Genomic DNA, 21,146 nt, shown 5'->3' on the forward strand with positions numbered 1-21,146 from the left:
TCATAAACAATTGATCAATAATCCTGCTTTAATACCGGTTTAGGTTTAGACCTAAATTTTGATAATAGGCCAAATTTAGTGACAAACTATCATTGTAATTTTCACGTCACATTAACAACCATGCAACAATGATAGTGATATGATAAAGTAATAAAATCTAATTGAAAGTCAATATTAAATAATTTTGTATCAACGATGCTTTCTTTTTAATCCCTAAAAAAAATTGTTGATTTTTAATTCCACATTTTTTTGTCAATTAATATATTTTCTGTTGTGACATAATATGGAGGAACAACACATTTTATTTTAAACCGGCCTAATCCTTGGTAGTAACTAATTAGTACTATCATGGTACTATTTTCTACCAATGAAATTCTCACAATCGAAAACTTTACTGACCAATCAATGTCCTATTCGTTGGTGATATAACTTTTCGTAACTAGAATTTTTAGAATTTTCGATAAGAATGTAAAATGATACCCTTATCCTTCTTACTGTGACACCAATCTCAATTTTCCTTTCCAATGTTTATACTTAATAATTTTTGCTGTTTAATTTGTCACAAGAACCCAACTCAACAAAAAACGAATGTAACACTTTGGAGGGTTAGAAGTTAGAACACGAGTTGCACTTGCAATCCAAAATCTTCACATACCAAATGATAATAACACCAAATATTTAAATAACTTTATATAGACAAGCGTCAACCCAACAAATGTAATTACTAATATTTTCAACGAATAATATTATATAAGATTTCTTTTTCAATTGATAGCAAAATCAATTGATTTAATATTTATCAAGAACTTTTTATTAAATAAAAAAAAAAACCAGAACTTATTAAATAAAAAAAATTCAGAACTTCTTATTAAATAAAAAAAAAAATTGTTTTATAGAGAAACATAAAACGATGTGGTTGGTTTAATAGCCTTGGATACATTCTGATATAAATTTGATAAAAACCACACATGCAATTTTATTCATTCAAATCAACTATACATGATCCAGAATGATAATTCAAACCAAGTCTCCTCATTAAATTAGCCACCTATAATAATTTGTCTACATCCCAAATCCAGATCCAAAAGCAGAAGCAGAAGTACTAGTCTCACCAGTACTTGCATTTCCTCTTTTGGGAACAAACTTTCTAGCCCAAACATGTTTCCCATTAATTGAAAACTTGACTTTACTAGCCCCTCTCAAAATCATATCAATAGTATTCACCTTATGAAAAACAATCCTCGCAAAAAGTGCTTGTTCATTTCCTGCCACTTCCTGCATAAACAAAGCCTCAATACAATCGCCATAAGCCATTGTAAAAAACTCTCTCACTTCCCATTCTTCCACACGATACCCTTTTGAAAATGTCACAAACAATGTCCTATCATCCGCTGGTACTACTACTACTACACGCCCCTGTTGTTGCACTTGCACCCCTGCACCAACACCAATATTGTTTCCTACTGCAGCGCCCAGTCTCTGACTTGGCGCTGCAATGGAACCAAACCAGAAATTATTGTTCTCCACCATTCTCTCCGCCGCGTTCCTCATCATGGCTTGTTGCATGATGTCGCTAAACGCTCTTAAACAAATTTCTTGTCCTATTCTCGACATCCCTTCTTTTGCTTCGACGCGATTTTCGTCAAAGAACTTCAACGAGATTTCCTTGTCCATTAGGCTTTGAAGAAGAGGAATGTCATTGGCTTCAGAAAATGATGATGACACTGCTATTAAATTGTTAACACAAGTGAGACATATTAGAGATTCATCAGCAACTTCATTGATCAAGATAATAGGTAAAGACATGATTTTTTTTATAATGTTGCGAAAACCAACTTTTTCTAACCAAAGCCACATAGAAAGCATATGAATGGATTCTGATGGGTCACGTGAAAGGTTGATGACAAGGATTCTGTAGAGGTCTCTGTCCATTTTGTGGAACAGAAGAAAATCCTCTTGGGAAGTGAAAAAGGGAGAAGAAGAATCCATGGAAGAAAAATAAAAGAAAAAAAAAACAGTGATATGTTTCAAATTGGGAAAGTTTTGATGTATAAATAGTAGAAGGAAATGAAAGGGTATATGTATGAGTCACGACTATTGGTCACATGAGACATGTTCATATGCATGGAGAGACGTGTTTTGTGAGTGTTTGTGATTATGAGTGGGTTTATGTTATGAAACTTTGAAGTGTAATCATTACGGAAAAAAATCAGTTATCGGTTTCTTTTTTTTTTTTACAAAACACCCTTATAGGTTTGATATATATTATAGAATAGAAATGAGAAGAATGTGAAGTATACCGTTACAAAAAAACAGATTAAGAAAATCTGATTATTCTCAGGTTTAGTTGTTGTGATTGAGTGCAAATATCACATACTACTCTATCTATCTTAAAATATAAGTAAAATGTAAAATTTGATCTAAGAAAACTGTGATACATCAATTTTTTTGATTTTATATTTATATTTTGAGATTAAATATATATATATATATAATATCAAGGTAGAAAACCGTGAAGATTGTTACATATTTGAAGTGTTTGGATACTTTCTCAACAATTGCACCATACATATATATTGTACTCGTTGGATCTAACTTAAAAATATTTCTTAAATCCAGTAATCTAGACCAGTGTAATCATTGTAGTTCAAAATGGACATTTTTTTTGTTTTAGTAAACAAAAATGAGCAATTATATACATTCGTTGAAAATTGATATAAAAACTATATTTATTTAATTAAATAAACTTGTAGAATTATGTGTGTTATTTTTTTTATAGTTATAGGTCAAAACCTATGGAAAATAAACTTGTTAATTTTAAACTGATGTGAGAAATATAGACTTAAAAAAAGCCATAGTAATGATATGATAGTTTGAGGGATTAGTTGTGCCCCTTTCACACAATCCTGCATTGGCAGATTCAACAAGTCACTAGCAGCGTGAACAATGCAATACACTCGTATATGTAACTGTAAAAGCATCTAATTTTGGCCAGATTTCCATAGAGTCTTTTTCGTTTGTTTAAAGGATTTTGATAGAAATTTTTTTATAATTAAATATATCAATTTTTATTTATATTAAAAAATTAAATTATACACAATTAATTAAAACATTTAATGTATTACAAATTTTAAGATTTATATGCACTATTTTTTAATATTTAATTTTTTATTAGCAGGGTTACACCATTAAAAAAAAGGTTAAATAAATATTTAATCTCTATAAAATTTGAACATTTTGTTTTAGGTCCCAATTAATTTTTTGTTAACTTCTTAGTCCTTAAAAAATTTATTGTTCTCTTTTTTATCTTTGATTTTAACTTTAATTCAATTATGTGTATCCTACAAATTTTTGAATGATTTTTAATAGGTATGCTTTGAAAGTTATAAAAATCTTTCACTCAAAAATTTAGAATTTTTTAACAAAAATTTGAATTGAATATCAATTTCTAAGTATCAAAAGCTAAAAAATTCATATTAAACTCATCCATTGTTAATTTAGATTTTTGCAAGTGAAATGTTTATAATGGCATAAATATGATTGTGATAAATCATTTAAAAATTTGAATATATAATACACATGAAATGACTTAAAAACATAGACTAATTAAAAATGAAAACGGAAAATATTTAGATATTAAAAACTTAATTGCCCTTTAAAAAATGCATTAAATAAAAGTATATAAACTTAAAATAAAGTATATCATACTACTTATCACGAAATAAAGGTTTAAATATATTTTATGTCCTTTCAAATATAATTTATTTTAATTTTAGTCTCTATAATTTCTTTATTTTTTTTATTTATACCCTTGCAAATTCTAACAAGTATTTAAAAAGTCTTTTATGAATTTTTTTTAGTAAAAAAATGGTAACATGACTAATTTTGGATAAAGTGGCACATACCGTGTAGTTATTATTGACTAGACAATATTTAATATTTAATATTTAAAATTAAAATTAAAATTTATTTTACTAACTCATTTAATTATTTAATTAAAAATTTAAAACTAATTAATTAATAAATCAATTAAATAATATAAACTCAATAATTTTCATCTTCAACCCCACAATTTTTAATAAAAACTCAACAACCTTAATCTTCAAGCCTAATTTCTTTATCTTCAATTAAATCACAAATTCTCATACCTGATCTAAATCCTAAAAAATTTAATCTCTCATTTTTTTACACGACATCTATTATGGACATGTTCGTCTTCTTGTACTTTGGCTATGACCTCCTATTATGGTCTTAGTCTCTCTTATTCTTTTCACTTTTTCATAACAGTCGTTGAAATTTTCTTCTTAAATTTTCTTGCATAGTCAACAATAATTACAAGTCACAATGTGTCACTTCATCCAAAATTAATCATGTCGTCATCTTTTTAATAAATAAAATTCATAAAGAACTTTTTAAAAACTTGTTAGAATTTGTAATAATATAAATCAAATAAAAAAATTACAAAAACTAAAATCATAACAAAAAAATATTTACAAGTACTAAAAATATATTTAAACTTGAAATAAAATATCATAGTGAAGTGTTGTTGCCTTACTATGGGTGGGGGGCTAATATTTGAAAACATGATTTTCAAGAATTAAACTTCAATAACTGTTTTTATCAACAACAAAAAGTCATTCAATGAATTTTATTGTGACCAAAACAAGAGATTTTTCATTTTCCATTTTGCATTATAATTTTGAATTGTTGTATAGTTAAAATATTAGCTATAGTATAAATACGAAATATGACTATAATAATAATAATAATAATAATAATAATAATAATAATAATAATAATAATAATAATAATAATAATAATAAAGTAATAAAAATAAAATTATTATTAATTAAAATAATATTAAATTGTCTATCGAGATTGCAAATTCTAATTGATCTTTGAGTTGACCCTTCTTGGACTAACCTATGACAACACAATCTCTAATCTCTCTATGACAATCTTCACGATTCCATACACTTCAAGTGAATACTAACTTTTTTTTTAATTAAATGAATTCATTATTTTACAAGAGATGACATTCGTGTACTTGTTTGTTTGATTTATTAGGTCGATATGATAGTCAAAGTCTTTTGTAATTGAATGAGACTTTCAAATACTTCAGTCAAATTTATCTCTAAACAATCGGTATTTTTTTCTCTTTTCGTTGTTAAACATTAAGTAAAACAAAACATGCACATATTTGTTTGTTTAGCTAGGTTCGTGAGAGTCAATGCCGTGTTGGATTGAATGAATCTTTTACGGGTTTTAAGTTAAAATTGATCAAAACAATCATTTGTATATGCTTGCACTAAATACAAATTAATATCCATCAAATATTTTATTAAATTTATAAATTATTTGTGTATCATATGTCTTTCAATTCTATTATCTATATATTAAGGTCTTTTTATAAATAAAAAATTTGTTTTAATTTTTTTATTTTTAAAAGAATAAAATTCTGTCGATCTAAATTTCGATCATAAAACAAGTAAAATTTTGTTAGTATTTTTCCGACCTAAATATTTTTACAAACAAAATATTACCTATAGAACAAAGCTTTTTTCACCATTGAGATTGTGCATATATTATTGCAAGAGTAAATTACAATTAATGCAAATATATATGACTCAATTCTCATTATAATTATACCTAAAAGTAGCTTAACTTTAATATATTTTTTTGGGCAGTACTTTAATATACTTTTAGTGCAACAAAACTACACCATTGATGACATTAACAGGTTCTTAAAATTTATTGTAAATTTGATAACGTTGATGCTTTTGAAATATGTTATTTAAGTATATTAAGATCCCAAAAAAAGCTTTGTAAGAAAGTTTTGTAAGAATTCTGTCAACTATTTTCTCTTAATTCATATAAGAGATTAAAGATATAGTATCTACTAGCGTAAAGTTATTTTACACTAACAATTAATTAAAACGTGTTAGTATATATGTAATTGATTGTCGGTGTAAATTAATGTAAAATAATTTTATATTGACATGATATATTTTATAAAATATTTAGATAGATTCTTAGAGTTTATTTTAATTGAGGAATTAAAACTTCTAAACAATTGAAATGCTCCAATTGTATTCCCTTCATTAATAAACTTTGTTGTTTGAATTGAGCAATTGTTTATTTAAAGTTATATTTTTTTTATAAATTTTCTAAGTTTTGGGGGAAGTAAAAGTTAAATTTAGATTGAAATTAAAAACTTTGAAAAAAATTGAAGGACTATTTTGCAAATTTTATAAATCAATTTGCAAAATTTGAAGAAAAAAGGATCAATTTGCAAAAAAAAATGAACAATTGTAAATATAAAAATATGTATCTTTTGTGATTCAATCGTGTATTAAAAGGTAAAGAGAGGAATTTTAAATTTTTTGTTCTTAAATAATATTAAAAAAAATTAAATTAAATTTTTGATAAAATACCTCATAAATACCATTTTTAAATTTCTAACAAAAATAATTTATAAAAAATAATTTTAATTGCCCTAAAAAATTATATTCCTTTATAAAAATTATATTCCAAACACTATATTTTTCAATATTCTCTTTTTAATAATTAAGTAAAATTCATATGGATTCGTTAAATCAATAGAATTCATTTCTAAAATTATGGAACCTACATAAAGTTTATTAATTACGTAGTGATTGTTCCAAAGTCATTTAATTATTTTTTCTTCCAAAGTGATGAATCAATTATACCACTCTCCTCGATCTCTTGGATGTTCACGCCTTCAGAATTAATTTCTTGAGAGTAACTTGTTTTTGTTTTTTTTCTTATTTGTACCAAAACAATATTGTGTCTTTTATGTTATGCATATTGCATAATGATTGGCTGTACTAATTTCAAAGAAGAAAATAAGTTTACTAGACTAAAATATCTTTTTATAATAATTAGTGGAGTAGTTTTAGGTAGAAAAATTAAATAATATAGAGTTGGTTTCTACAAATAAATAGGAGATTATTTAAAAGAAGTAATGTATAGGAAATAAATTTGCATCCTGGTTGGATTTATATCAATGAGACACGAAATCATACCATTATTGTTAAGAAAGACTTTCAATACTAAAAATTAGTTTTGTCAAATTATAGACTCTAATATTATTATTTGATAATGATGAAAGGGATATAAGATGGCCAAGACTATCTCAAAGTTTGCAAGATTTTTTTAAAAAAATATTAATATTCTTTGTCTATTTATTCTAGATATTTAAGTTATAATTTGATGAATAAAAATTTATCAATGTTATCTATATAAACTAAATACATCAATTTTTTGGATAAAATTACAACTCAACTATTTCATATATAAAAGAATCTGATAGAATAATTTGTACGAAAAATTACAAAAATAACTCTAGTATAATTACAATATAAACTAAATTTTCCAACTTTTCAACTATCTAAATTGTGAATTTTATGTAGAGATATAAAACTAAAGGATCATATCATTCCAAAATTTGTTAAATTAGTTTGATATTTCTTTGAGTTTGAGTCTAAATTGAATGTAACCGATAAACCATCATTTATTGATTTGAGTATCATTTCACGTAATTTAAAATAGATCTCCTAATACTTAAACTAAACCATTATTTCATCTCTTCAATAATAATTAACTCATTTACAACAACAAAATCTAAAAAATAATCACCATTTCAATCCCCAAGGCACTTTTTTTCAGTTGTAATTTTAATTAATATTATTTACATCATTTTGAATAAGTATTAGAGATTTGACTGTCAATATATTTTATAAATTTACGATTTAAATTTTTATATAAAATATAATTTTTTATTTATCGATTAAATTTTTAAAATTTTGATCACTCAATATTTCAATTGTAAGTCTGTCAGTATCTGATAATTACATTGGACTAAGAACACATATACGAGTCCTCTCAACCTTAGGCCATTAAATACATACATGAGTCCTCTAAACATCTTGTGTGATTCTAATTTATACTTGGGAAAATGCTAACAAAAACTCTCGAGGCACTTTTTAAACATTTAAAAAAATATATTGATATATGTATATTCAATTATTTGAAATTTTTTAAAAAATAATTTTTTTTTCTTTCCTTTTTTATTTTTTAACAAGTGTTTTTTAACACATCTGTTAGCATCAGAATTATACTTATACATCAACGGTGTGGTGTCAATAGTGAAATTAATGATTTTGTAATACAGAGAAACCTTTACAGAAAATGTAATACAAAGTATTTTGCTATTATCTTGAAGATCAATTTCGTTCAGGTTATTAATGTTGTGATATCATAGAATAACAATCAAACCAATTAAAGAAAAGTTGAAATTAAATTGTCGTTGCTAATAAGTAGGCTTTCAAGATACAAATATAATTACCAAAAGTTGATATGTAATAATATACAATGACTCTACTCAGTTCACATAGATAACATCCTTCAATCCATTACAAACAAACTCATAAACTCGCATGCTATCAACTAAAAAGTTCAATTTCTATCAAAATCTCAGTGTACTTTATTTTCTTTGTTTCCACTACAAATGACCAAACCAGATATATCATGTCCTTCAGCTACAGAGTGCAGATCAGACCAAGAGTACGAGCGCAAAGGAGGATTTTGTGCAGGAGGACGAGGAATCGAAGCATGTGCAGTTGATCGATTAACATGCTGTGGGTGAAGAGGAGGAAGCGGACAAGGAGGAGATATCGATCGTGAAATGGAACTCTTCTCCTCGTCTGTACTCTCAGTGCTGCACCTCAGATTGAGACAAGATGTTCGTCTACCTATGTTTGAAGATCGCTTCGATAATATTGCACCAACATTATCAGCGTAACTGTGGCTCCTCCCGATCAGTATGTTACGGGCTAGTAAATTCTTGCGTTTTTTAGCATAAGGGTCCTCTGCTTTTACTATCTCTTGCATGGAACTTGCACCTGCTGCATCTGCTAAGCTTGTGAATGATTTTGATTTGCCAATATAAAACTTGGATATGCCTTTCCTGAATCACACAAAACTAATGAGTTGATAAAACTACTCCTGAATCAAAACTTTCATATTATCCACAATCATTATAGTTGAAAGAAAGAGATATCTAGTATTCACAATTTTGGTAATTAGTCTTGTACTTCTTATTTGGTTTAATTACACTTTTGACTCCCTAAATTTTCAATTGTGCGATTTTGGATCCCTAATTTCAATTGAGCAATTTTGTCCCGTACATTTACCTTTTTTTTTAAAAAAAAATATTTTAGTTCCTAACTAAATTTTGACTAATATTAGCAGGAGACCATCTTCTAATATTAATTTATTCATCATTTCTTCTACTTTTTCTTATTTCTTTATTATTTGTTCAACTTCTCCTTGTGGTGTCGTCTTTCTTTATTATTTGTCTTTCTTTCTTCTTTATTCCTTCATCTTCTTCACTGTATTATGATCTCATCTTCGACAGATCATTCAACAACACATTTTGAACTTTGCTCCAAAGAGATACTCAAAGATAAATTACTATATATTTAACTCATTTTTAACTAAAATTAATTCATTTGAAATAATTTTGTCATTGCATAACAGATTGTACAATAAGCAGGATAAGCAAGGGAGAAAAAAATTCTTCACCAGACCCTTTAAAAAATTAATTTATTTCTGTATTTCATTGATTGAACCTAACACAAATGACAAATCTATCTGGCAACCAATATATCATCACGTCGACCTATTCTATTCTTAAATTTCTTGTATTTATCGGATATATCCGTAGGAATAAATAATGAAATGTATTTGGAAACAAAAAGAGTCTACATGCATTTAGTCCAGAGAAACACAAAAGGTAAAGAATGAAATGTATGTATTTAATAAAAAAAAGTATCCTAGACGCATTGCCTTCGAATAATTGTATTCTTCCTCTCACAGTTAGTGATATTTAAAAGAAAAAATAATAATTTCAAAATAAATGTAAATGTAAGATTAATTATTTTGGATAAAGGGAATTTTGACTGTTACTATTCAAGAAATTTAGTTAATTAATGAGTTTATTTTCTAAATCAAATTAAATACTCTCTCATGAATAAATATAAATATAAATGATTTTTAAAAGTTGATGTATTTATCTGATATTTTGAACTAAATATATTCACTTTTTAAAATATTTTTTCTTATATTCCATTTCATAAAAAATAAAAAATGGGCAAGTTAGATATCCATCCTTTCCTATCCATCCCTACTTTACTATGGTCGATTTGACATCCATATGTTTTGATCTAATCTAATAAAACGCATGCAAATCGATCCACTTGCAAGCCATCTGAAATTTGTCATCCCTACTTAGAAGCAAATTCATAATTAATACCAATAATGTTGTAAAATTTCATTATCTAATCTGCAAATGCATCATTTTAGTATTTTAAAAGGAGCAACAAGTTCACCCTGCTAATAGATCATGAGACACTAAAATATAATTTTTCTCTAATTTTCGAACATTATTGAAAGATGCTCTATTTCACAATCTCACCCCTCTTTCTTTGGGATGGTGGATATCTATTATGCTCAATTACACTACTCATAAAGTTTTTTGTTTTTGTTTGAATAATTACACTCCTCATATAGTAATTGTCCGGAACAAGATATATTCTCAAAACCACTTACCCAAAAGGGATTTATATTCCAAGACATAGTAATAAATATAGTCTAGATATTTTAAAGTAATCACTAAATGGAATTTATGTTTATATGATATGATAAATAGTCAAAAGTAACCCCACAACTTGGATGCTCCTTCCCTTCCGGTAATGGTCACTCACACTAACATTTCCTGTTACCACTACAACAACATGTGAGACTTGATTCGACAAATCACCGATTGCTATAAACAACCGTTAAAAACCTGAGCATCTCAAGGGTAAGACGGTAAATTAATAAATCATTAAATCAGGTAAATTCAATAAAATTTTGTGCTTCTCTATTTCATAGTTATAATTGATGCTAAAATCAATAATAATTCAAATAGGAACCAAGTAACATACCCAAAACTAATACTAGTATCAGGGATATAACTTTTTTTTCTCGCGATCATATAGTTTTTTTAAAGTTTATAACATTTTTTATAAACTACTTCAAATAAACTTATAGCATTTAATTTTTTCCTTTAATTTTTATCTTCATTATCTTAATTAAAAAATTTTAAACTTATATTTTTCAACAGATTCAACAGTTAATTTTAACTATTACTCTAAATTAAATTAAATCAATTAACTTACGGATTATCCTTTATCAGTAACTTATCTGCTATTCACTATTTTTGTTAATCAAACCCTACCTAGACGGAAAGTTCTAAGCTAAGTAGAAAAACACTTACTTGACCGGTAAATCCTCCTCCAAATCATTGATTGTATCCAAAGGGCTTTTGAAAGAGCTTTGCACCTCAACTTCACCGGAGTCTTCCCGGTCGGAGGAATCATCTTCCGACGAATCACTGTTGTTCCCTAGAGAAGAGGAAGATGAGCGGCAAGAATCAGAATCGGAATCATCCTCCGGAAAATCTTGATCGCAGATCGAGACATATTCGTTGAAGCTTGACCTTCCATTGGTTTCAAGAGGCAACGGCATCGTTTCAGCAAAGAGGAAGAGGAATTGTTATGTTATCTGAATGAACAGAAATGAAATGGAAGGAGTTAATATATAAATATCTGGTTAGTAGCACATGGGTATCAGAAATTTTCCACAATATCCGATCATATAGTAATAGAAATAGTGATTATTTTTTCATCAAAAGGTGTTCAATTAATCTTATAAGAAAAATGTCGTACGAAATAAAGAAAGAATAAAAATGAGGTGGGTGGCAGAACATCTTATCCTCGATGAATTGAATAATAATAATTTTTTATTATAAGGTCGAAAAATCATAATTATAGGTAGTTGTAAAAAATTAGTACGATAGTGTTTAATAAGGTCAGAAAATCATAATTATTAATTAGTATGATTTTAAAAATAATTTTCAAAAAATTAATTACATTAATAATTTAATGACTATGATTGAATAATGGTATAAATTTTTTATTTATTAATTATATATAAATTAAATTTAATACTTTTATGCATTTTATTCTTATAATTTTATTTACTAAATTATAAAAATATTAATTAAATAAAAATAAAATTGATTGAAAAAAGAAGATTATCGGTTTGTTTGGGAGAAAAAAACAATACTTTTTTTGTTTGCTTTTGAAATTAGATGTTTCTAGCGATTGCCGGTAATTGGTTGTTGACTGTGGAGGGTGGACCGTTTGATTGGGTTTAAAATGTGGTATCAAGTGGATCGATCCCACACCATTCATTTATCTCCTCACCTACCGTTTCTTGTTTATTCCTTCATCTCCTTCACTTTTTTAAATATAAATAACTTAAGGATGGTGTCTTAGTTCTAAAAACATATTTCCTTCCAATGAAGATTATATGAGTTGTTAAGCATTCAGTTATATCTATAAATATTCTTAAACGACAATTTAAATTAAGTAGTAGTTATTGATAGTTAATTTTTGAGTTATTTTTGTACGGTACTCTCATTTTTTATACTAAATAATTTATTTGAATATTTCACATATATTACAAAAAATGGTTATCTATCTATTTTACAAATAAATAAAAGTGCATGGATTGAACACGATAAAAATTGATCTTCTCTCTCGTTTTTTATGACTAATCTCGGTTGGCGAAGTCCAAGTTCACTTGGTTCAATTTATTGGTATTAAACCTGGAAATTCTCTAAAAAAACCTAGAAATTCATAAACTTGAAGAACTATAAATAATTCTAATTGGTTAGTAAAAATCCTTCTAATTAGGATTTGGAAAATTTGGGAATAAGATTAGGTTGGATTCCCATATAGTAATTAGGATTTGGGGAAATTAATTACTAGTAAAGTAAAAATCTTCAAATTGATTTCTCCATTTGTGATTTGTTGATGAAGCATTTTTATTTAGAAATTAAATGACTAACTTGAGAAACAAAAAGCATCAAGGAAGAACATGAGGGAGAGAAGCTTGAAAGAAGTACTGATATGAAAGAAAACAATGTTATATATAAATTTATCACCTCAATAAAGTTTTTTTATATTAAAAATAATATTCATATATTTATATTAATAAAAATTATATCGATCGAGAATATTACAATTCAAATTCTTTAAATTGAAAATAATAAATTCAAGAGCAAACTTACTATTAATAACAAACAAGACAAAATATCTACTACTATGACATAATTGAGATGTTCATAATATCTATGACTTCATAACAATAATGTTAACAATGCAAAAGTAATTGATTGAATCTTCTTTTGATTGAAGTTGATCTATAAATATGAATTAAAGACACCACAATAAGACGAAAAAACAAAATATCACACTGAGATGACGAACAAATATAATGTTACACTAAGATGATAAAATCACAAATGCACCTAAAAAAATTAAATATATATAAAAATCACTTATTTAAATAAAAATAAATAAAATAAACTATTTAGTAGGATAACTTCATACCCAAAAATTGCCCCTAAACAATATCTCGTTAGTGAAGAAAAAAAAAAGTATGTTAAAGGAATGGAGGTGAGAAAGACAAGCACTTGGTTGTTGCAAAGAGAGATGCCTCAATAAAATTAAAAATATGTCATCATCACTTTTTTTATTTATGAAATTAAACAAAATTCAGAAAAAAGAACAAACATGTGGTTCTAGATGTATGTTTTGAGAATTTAATTAACATATAAATAATTTTATAAAAACAAATTTATATTTGAATTTAAAAATTAAAAATTAAATTTTTAAAATTACAAAATCTATCATTAAAATTTACATTTAGTGATAAATGACGGTGTCTGACTGCGGCTGCTGTCGCATATTCACTTAGAATACTAAATATTTATTATAAATATAAAATATAAATATAAAATTTTAAACTATTAGTGTAAAATTAGGATATCAAAGTAATTTTTTTATTAAATTGTAATATATCAGAAAAAAAATTGAGACCATCTCTGATTAAGAATCACATGTCTATGTTTTGGTTGTCCATGTTAATAGTCCTTATGATGAAATACAAAAATATTATTAATGTTATTAGATATTAATATAAAACTATTTTATAGTGAATACGTATTTTTTTTTTACATTTTGAGACTTAATACACTATTGAGAAAATATTTAAAAATAAGCTATTCTAGAAAATGAGTTAAAGTAAAAAATCGTGGATATAGTTTTGCCTAGATAGAAACATCAAAATCGAGGATAGGAGGAGGGTCGCACGTTGATGGCAGTGGAGTGGGCCGGCAGAGCCTGTCTTACATTTTGCCTCGTGTGTCGTATCTCACACACTCAAATCCATATAAGATAATGCAACCGCGTGTTTATTATTCTCTCCTAGTGTCAACGATAAGTAAACTACTAATAATGGTTCATGAACTCGTCATCAAGTCCATTATAATTTCCCAAACAACTATGGTATTAGTATGAGCTACCCTTGCCTTTTTTATAATTTACACTTTTACAAAAAAATGTATTTTTAGGCGACATAATTTACTTAAAAAATATATATTTTGAAACTGTTTAAATTGTGTTTTTATACTTTGATCGAATATGTACATTTGAAATTATGTTAGAAAGTGGAGAAAATATCTCTCATTTCCATATGGCGGCAAGCCCCCATCATTTTGGGTCCAAGACGTTCCGTCCTTGTTTGGGATTTTACTCAACCTCTGCCCAAACACATTTGGAGACCTTTAATTTAAGATATCATATATATAAATATAAGACAGTTACATAAATATTGAAGAATATTTAAATCGATATTCAACTGTTAAATATTAATATTATTATTAAACATTTTATTTTATTTTGTATTTATATAAATTTATTATATATGCAAACAAAAAATTATAGATATAAATGAATGAATAGTGAGCCGACCGATAAAAGAAGAAAGAAAAAAAAAAACAAATGCATAACTTTTTTTTTCTTTTCAATAGATAGATGCGGAACTCAATTTTTGAGAACAACACACTCTTTGAGTCATTTTGTTCTACTATTTAACATGTAAAAATCATTTTCCGAACATAATCAGTAAATGCTATTTTAAAACGTTATCAAATTATCTAACTAACAAGCAAGAAAGCAACATAAAAGTGCCAATACATTTTCTGATTATTTAATCATTATACTAGTCTTTCACCCAAAGATTACTACAATGCTTTAGGATTTATATCTAATGAGATAAAAAAAAAATTATATCTAATAATTTTTTATACATACTGATTATTACTATAATGCTTTAGTATTTTCCTTTCATGTTTAATCCATATCATATCGTTGCCTTCTCACATTGCTAATAGTGATTTTCTCTCTTTTTATAAGGTTTCTTCTCACAATGTTAGTAATGATTTTCTCTTTTTATAAGGTTTCTATCTTTATAGTGATTGAAATTTGGGTCAGAAGGTGATAGAATACTACAAGGCAAATACAATATAATTTTTGCTTTAAAAATATTTTAATATATAAGTCTAAAAAATGAGTCAATTATAAAAAATATGTTGTTCTTTAGAAAATGAGACCATGTGCGGTCACATATGATATATTTAACGTACATATGATACTGTAATAAAAAAAATTATTAAAAAAATACATCTAAGGTCTCCTTTTAAAAACTAGGAACTATTAGTGTTTTATTCTCTTGAAAACTAAAGGATTCAAACAAAACAAAAAAACACATTGACATCAAGTTTATGTTAAAAAGGTACAAAGTAGACATAATTAGAAACACTTTTTACTAATGGAGTGAAAATTGTGAAATAGACTCAACAAATAAGTAACTACAATGAATGGTGGAACTATACTGTTTTATTATCTGTCAAAAGAAAAACTATATTGTTTTATTGTTTAGCTTACTGAGATCAACTAACTTCTACTTGTCAAGATGTTTTTTTTTCAAAAAAAATTGGAAAATGGAAAAATTATTAATCTTTCTATTTCACAATAAATGTTACTTTAACAAGAAAATTGTCTTAAAATCAATGTAATTCTAAATTTTTTATGGAACTTTAATTATTTTTATTTTTAATTGTACCCTTAAAATATTACTACACATATCAGTGGTTAAAAATGATAATTTAGTAAAAATAAGTATTTCTTATTGTTGAGTTAATGCGTCATGGACAACTTCTGCTTGTGAAGATAGTAGAAGGATTAATACTAAGTAGAATGTTTAGAATTGCAACAGAGAAGTATAGAAGAAGAAGGGAGAGGTAATGAGACAATATATCTCGTTAAGATCCGACAGTGGTTTTTCCGCGCGCCTTTTAATAGATTCCATTCACAACTGATTTCATGGCTCCTCCTCTCTCTGGGCTTGTTAAGAGCGCATCACTCGTGCATTAGTTAGAGCTTTCGTTGCGGTAGTATGTGTCTATTTTTTTAACTGTGTATCCCCAGATGTGTGAAGATAATAGAATTATTTAAGATATTGATCTCTCTCAACATATATTTTTTCATACATACCAATCAAAGATCAAACCCCCCAAACAATTAGTTAATAGACTTAAGCATCTATCAGTTGTATCTATATGTTTGTTTGACAGTATGCATCCATATTTTTTATTAGAAATTAAGTTTAATAAATTACCTCAAAGGAGTTTCAACCATTTTCAGAATTTGTCACTTAAAGTGTATAAAGTAAATTGTAAGTCATAAACACCCAGCATGCCATCCTTGAATTGCTACAGCAAATAAAGTTTATTATGTCTCTATGTTACATGATTTACAATCTTATTCTGTAATGTGGCATATGGCATATATAAGAAATGACATCTGATCACCAAACTTATTTTACAGACAAATATCAACAAAGACTTATCATCAGACAACTATCAACAAAGACTTATCATCGTATCGGGACATTTTACGTTCACGATGGACAACTACAAAGCATAACGTACAAGATGGAAGTCGCCAGGGCAGCCTTTCGGGCATCACATCCCACCTTACTATTTAGGCCACAACAGGATAGGAGGAACAAGTTGCAACACCTGAAATTAAACAAAAAGGATTAGCAAAAACCAGTAACTGCAAAATGATTATTTTCAGCTATATAAATTCAGAACTAATACTTTTAATACTACAACAACTCTAGCAAGGCCAATTTTGAAATTTTTATAATTGCTCGTGCATATCACAATCTAAGGGCCTTAGCCACACTTACTTAATCATCAATATTCAAGACAAAAAACGACAATTGGGTGAGGTTACTTTAATAATTCTATAAGAATTTAGATCAGGTGGATCCTTACCGCACATATTCTTCCCCATTTCCATCTTGAAGTAGCCATGGTCACCCCACTCACTTCCCCACGAATTTTTAATGAGCCAATATGGTACACCGTCTTCAACTCCATACCCAACAGCAAGAACAGCATGATTCACATCCTGCCAAGCAAATTCAAATTTTGTTAATTTAGTATTATTGACATGCAAAATAATTGTATCGTAGGTCCTGTCAATAGGCAATTCATGATGAAATACCATAAATTCAATATAAACTATCGATGTATTAAACTTATAGCTAAGCATTTTGTTCTGAAAATGAAATTAAACACTAGATTGAGGAGGATCAGGTGATATCTTGTTATTGCAGAATACTCACCATGGGCGTGCTGCCACAAGTTGTACTAGTGTAAACTCCTTTCTTGTATAATCTGAAGTCATCCACCACCTGAAATGCCACACTAACAGGCCGAGCAAATGCAACTGCATGTTTCAACTCATCCTCAGCACCCTACACCCCAGACAATTAAAAACAAAATTAGAAAATCTCATATAGATGAAGTTGAGGTTTGAGTGATCTGATTCTGCCATGTCTCTGCAAAGTTAACGGCAAGCAAGGCAACATTACAATTATCCATATCACCACATGCTGTGAAAAGAGAAAACATGGAGAATCTGTAAAGTTGACAAGCAAACTCCTAACTAACAGAAATATAAACTCAGTAACAGCTTAACCAACTTAAGTAATTAAATAAGCTGTAGCTAGCTAGAGTACAATTAACACAAACTAAACAATAAATTAACTATCAAATGTATGATTACCAAGGTGATATTGACAGATTCAAGGACTCGAACAGCAACGTTTTTAGATGTAAATTTGCAGAGACCATTTTCTCCGGTGTAGGGATATGCTTCCTCTGTCTCAAGGCCACCATTGTATTTAATGTATTCAAAGGCTTGGGATGGCAAACCACCGCTGCAGCCAAAGTTATTGAAAGAACCAGCACAGTCCACTAGCTGCTGCTCAGAAAGAGAGATATTCTTTCCAAAGGCCTGTGCGTAAGCTGCTTCCAATGCTCCAGTTGTGCTGCAGATGACAATGTTATGGTTACAAATATGATAAAGTGCAACTACATGCAAACCATGTGGGTTGATTACTTCATTTTAAATGCATTAATTTAGACTGGTAAAAACATAAAACGAAGAGTTGTGAATATAAAGTAAAAAGGCGCTTAACCAAATAATGAAAATGTTAAGTTTGGTTATGTATGATTGCTTAAAAAAAAGAAAGGTTTTCTTATATGAGCAAAGGATACGGTTTCAAAAAGTTAAGATGGCAACTCCAGAACTAAGACTAAATTTTTTTCAAGTTGACATACATAAATAGATGTTTTGTTCATTCAAAAACAGTTCCTCAAAGTCAGAAAGCAACCTGAATGTCCAGCATGATCCGCAGCTGCCTTGATCTTTAACATGGCTGACTATTCCTTCTTTCCTCCAGTCTTTCTGCACACAAGAACAGAAAGAAAACAAATTCATACGAAGTTCCATAGAATGCAAATTTTCTTTATTCGCAAACAAAGATGAACAAGGCATCTGAGTCACAGACTAATAATAATTGCGGAAAGAAATATGAAAATTCAGTCGTGGAATGGAAGGAAATTAACACCAACATACATAGCAAGCATTTTCCTTCCATGTCCACACACTGTCACATTAGATCCTATGAAGCACTCACGTAGACACCCATACAAGGCACGATACTGACAGGATATGTTGTCACTAGCCATAATTTGAGAAAGGAAAATGTTGTTTATGACACACGCAACTTTGCAGAAAGTAATGAACTAATACGATTGGTCAATTTCACCATTATCCTTCCATGTTTTCCTTCAAACAACACCTTAAAACTTTGACTGCTCTTTTAAAAAACAACACATATTATTTCGTGAGTTTCGTGACACATAGGCTTCCTGATTCACTTCAAAAAAATAAATAAAAGTAATTGATTAAAACCACGAGTCCAATCACACATGTCACTATGTCAGATACAGAACAAATTTTTAATCTGAAGTATCGATGCAGATCACTTACATCACATGATCACACAACATACTTATTCCAATCACATAACAACCAAAATTTAAATTGATACTAGATCAATAACTAACTGAATGAGCATTTCATATTCAACACAGGATGAAAATCAAAAGTAAAATATAACTTCATAATATTAAATTGCAACAACAGTTAAAGTTGCAATTACCGAGTTTCTATACTAATATACCTCTTCAGGAAGATTAGCATCAGTAATCTTATGGTTACCCTTAAGAGTAGCAGAGCAATTTTGAGCAGCACCAAGTCTGTGTGTTCTGAACTCCTCCCAAGTCCAATCAGCAAAATCTACAAAACCATAATAACTTCCATCAAATCCAAACAAAAATCAACAAAATCAAAGTCAAAGAGTACATACGATTAACACCGAGAGTGTAACCGAGGCGTCTCTTGTTAGTAGATTTGATAAGTTCAAGATTATCGGTGAAGATATTAAATCTACGCTTCATCTCATCCACGGTATCATATCGCTTTCCGTATCTATTAGCGAAGCGGACGAAGGAGAGAGCGTGGTGACTTTCTCCGATCACTTGAAGTAGCTGTTCCTCCATGTCCGACACCATCCGAATAGGGTTGGTGTCGTCGAAGCTCAATCCGGCGGCGGCGGTGGCGACGCAGAACAACACGATGAGTAGCGACCACTGTGCCATCTTACTCTCTCCCAAAACTTTGCCTCTAACTTCTATTCTTTAATTCTTGAATCTCATCACAGATGATCTTTACTACCATTTTATACTATCACTATTTTAATTTCTATTGGTTGGTTTCTAAAGAAGACCATTATTGGTCCTCGTGGAAAATGTAATGACTAAATTGTCCTCTTCCTGTTTCACGTTTTACTTTCTTGCATCATATTCCTTCCTTCTTTCTCTTTACCTGATCTCCTACAACTCTGTATACAACACAGGAAATGAGTATAACAGTAAAAAAAAAAAAAGAAGGTAAAGAGAATAGTAATTTAGCGGAATTTTGCATTTGACATTTGTGGGTTATTCAGTAAAAAATTTATATTTAAGTACACTTAAACACTTGCATTTTCTCAAATTGTTCTTAAAAAAGTGAAGTTGTCTATGTCTTTCATTTTATCCAAAGTAGAATTGATGGTAGTTTTTTTTTATTTTTTTAAGGTGGTACTTCTATTTTTATCGGATAGACTAGTTGATTACACTTTTTTAGATATGGTTGAAATTAGTTATAAATTATATTATATATTCGTTGAATTAAATTTTTTAAATTGTTTTTTATTGGGTTTTATCGTTATTATCAATATGATACCAAAATTGTGAAATCTATTTTGAATTTAAATTTATAATTTTTATTCTATTTAATTTTTGTTATTGTTCAAGTTCACACTATTTTAATTATTTTTGTGGTTGTTGTATAGTTTGCAATTATAAAACTCTTAATTTTAAAATCATCTCTTAAAAAAAATCATTTAAATATATTCATGTTCATTTATCATTTTTGTAGATGATAAATAGATTTTTTTTGTTGAGACACTTTAAATTTAATTGATTTTTGTTAGTAATTTTACAATTTTTTAAATTTTTGTTGAAGATTATTTGATATTTAAGATTTATTTATTTGATTATTGTAGTTGTTATTGACTTTGTTATATGTTTTTACTATAGGGTAATTAAACATTGTTCATACTACTACGTGCTTATACTCTACATTAGTCAAACATTATTCTTTTTCCTTCCATCCAATAATAGTTAAGTAATTTTTTTATTATCTGTG

The 21,146-nt window shown here is 27.9% G+C and overlaps 3 protein-coding genes across 3 annotated transcripts; all 3 read right to left on the reverse strand.

Moving 5' to 3' along the window:
* Positions 1-966: 966 nt before the first annotated feature.
* On the reverse strand, positions 967-2,023 carry LOC101508077 (uncharacterized). Its single transcript, XM_004508187.4, has one exon. The coding sequence runs from the start codon at positions 1,987-1,989 to the stop codon at positions 1,063-1,065; it is 927 nt and encodes a 308-aa protein (XP_004508244.1). The 5' UTR covers positions 1,990-2,023; the 3' UTR covers positions 967-1,062.
* Positions 2,024-8,301: 6,278 nt separating this feature from the next.
* LOC101510186 (uncharacterized) lies at positions 8,302-11,837 on the reverse strand. The gene is made up of 2 exons (XM_004507938.4): positions 11,342-11,837; positions 8,302-8,989 (listed from the first exon to the last, which is right to left on the reverse strand). Exons 1-2 carry the CDS (start codon positions 11,590-11,592, stop codon positions 8,497-8,499), a joined length of 744 nt encoding a protein of 247 aa, XP_004507995.1. The 5' UTR covers positions 11,593-11,837; the 3' UTR covers positions 8,302-8,496.
* A 4,899-nt stretch (positions 11,838-16,736) lies between these two features.
* On the reverse strand, positions 16,737-20,156 carry LOC101510518 (pro-cathepsin H). The gene is made up of 7 exons (XM_004507940.4): positions 19,765-20,156; positions 19,579-19,694; positions 18,724-18,797; positions 18,114-18,378; positions 17,671-17,802; positions 17,318-17,453; positions 16,737-17,056 (listed from the first exon to the last, which is right to left on the reverse strand). Exons 1-7 carry the CDS (start codon positions 20,054-20,056, stop codon positions 17,019-17,021), a joined length of 1,053 nt encoding a protein of 350 aa, XP_004507997.1. The 5' UTR covers positions 20,057-20,156; the 3' UTR covers positions 16,737-17,018.
* Between the last annotated feature and the right edge of the window lie 990 nt (positions 20,157-21,146).

Source organism: Cicer arietinum, chromosome 7 (genome assembly GCF_000331145.2).
Source record: "Cicer arietinum cultivar CDC Frontier isolate Library 1 chromosome 7, Cicar.CDCFrontier_v2.0, whole genome shotgun sequence".
Classification (NCBI taxonomy): domain Eukaryota; kingdom Viridiplantae; phylum Streptophyta; class Magnoliopsida; order Fabales; family Fabaceae; genus Cicer; species Cicer arietinum.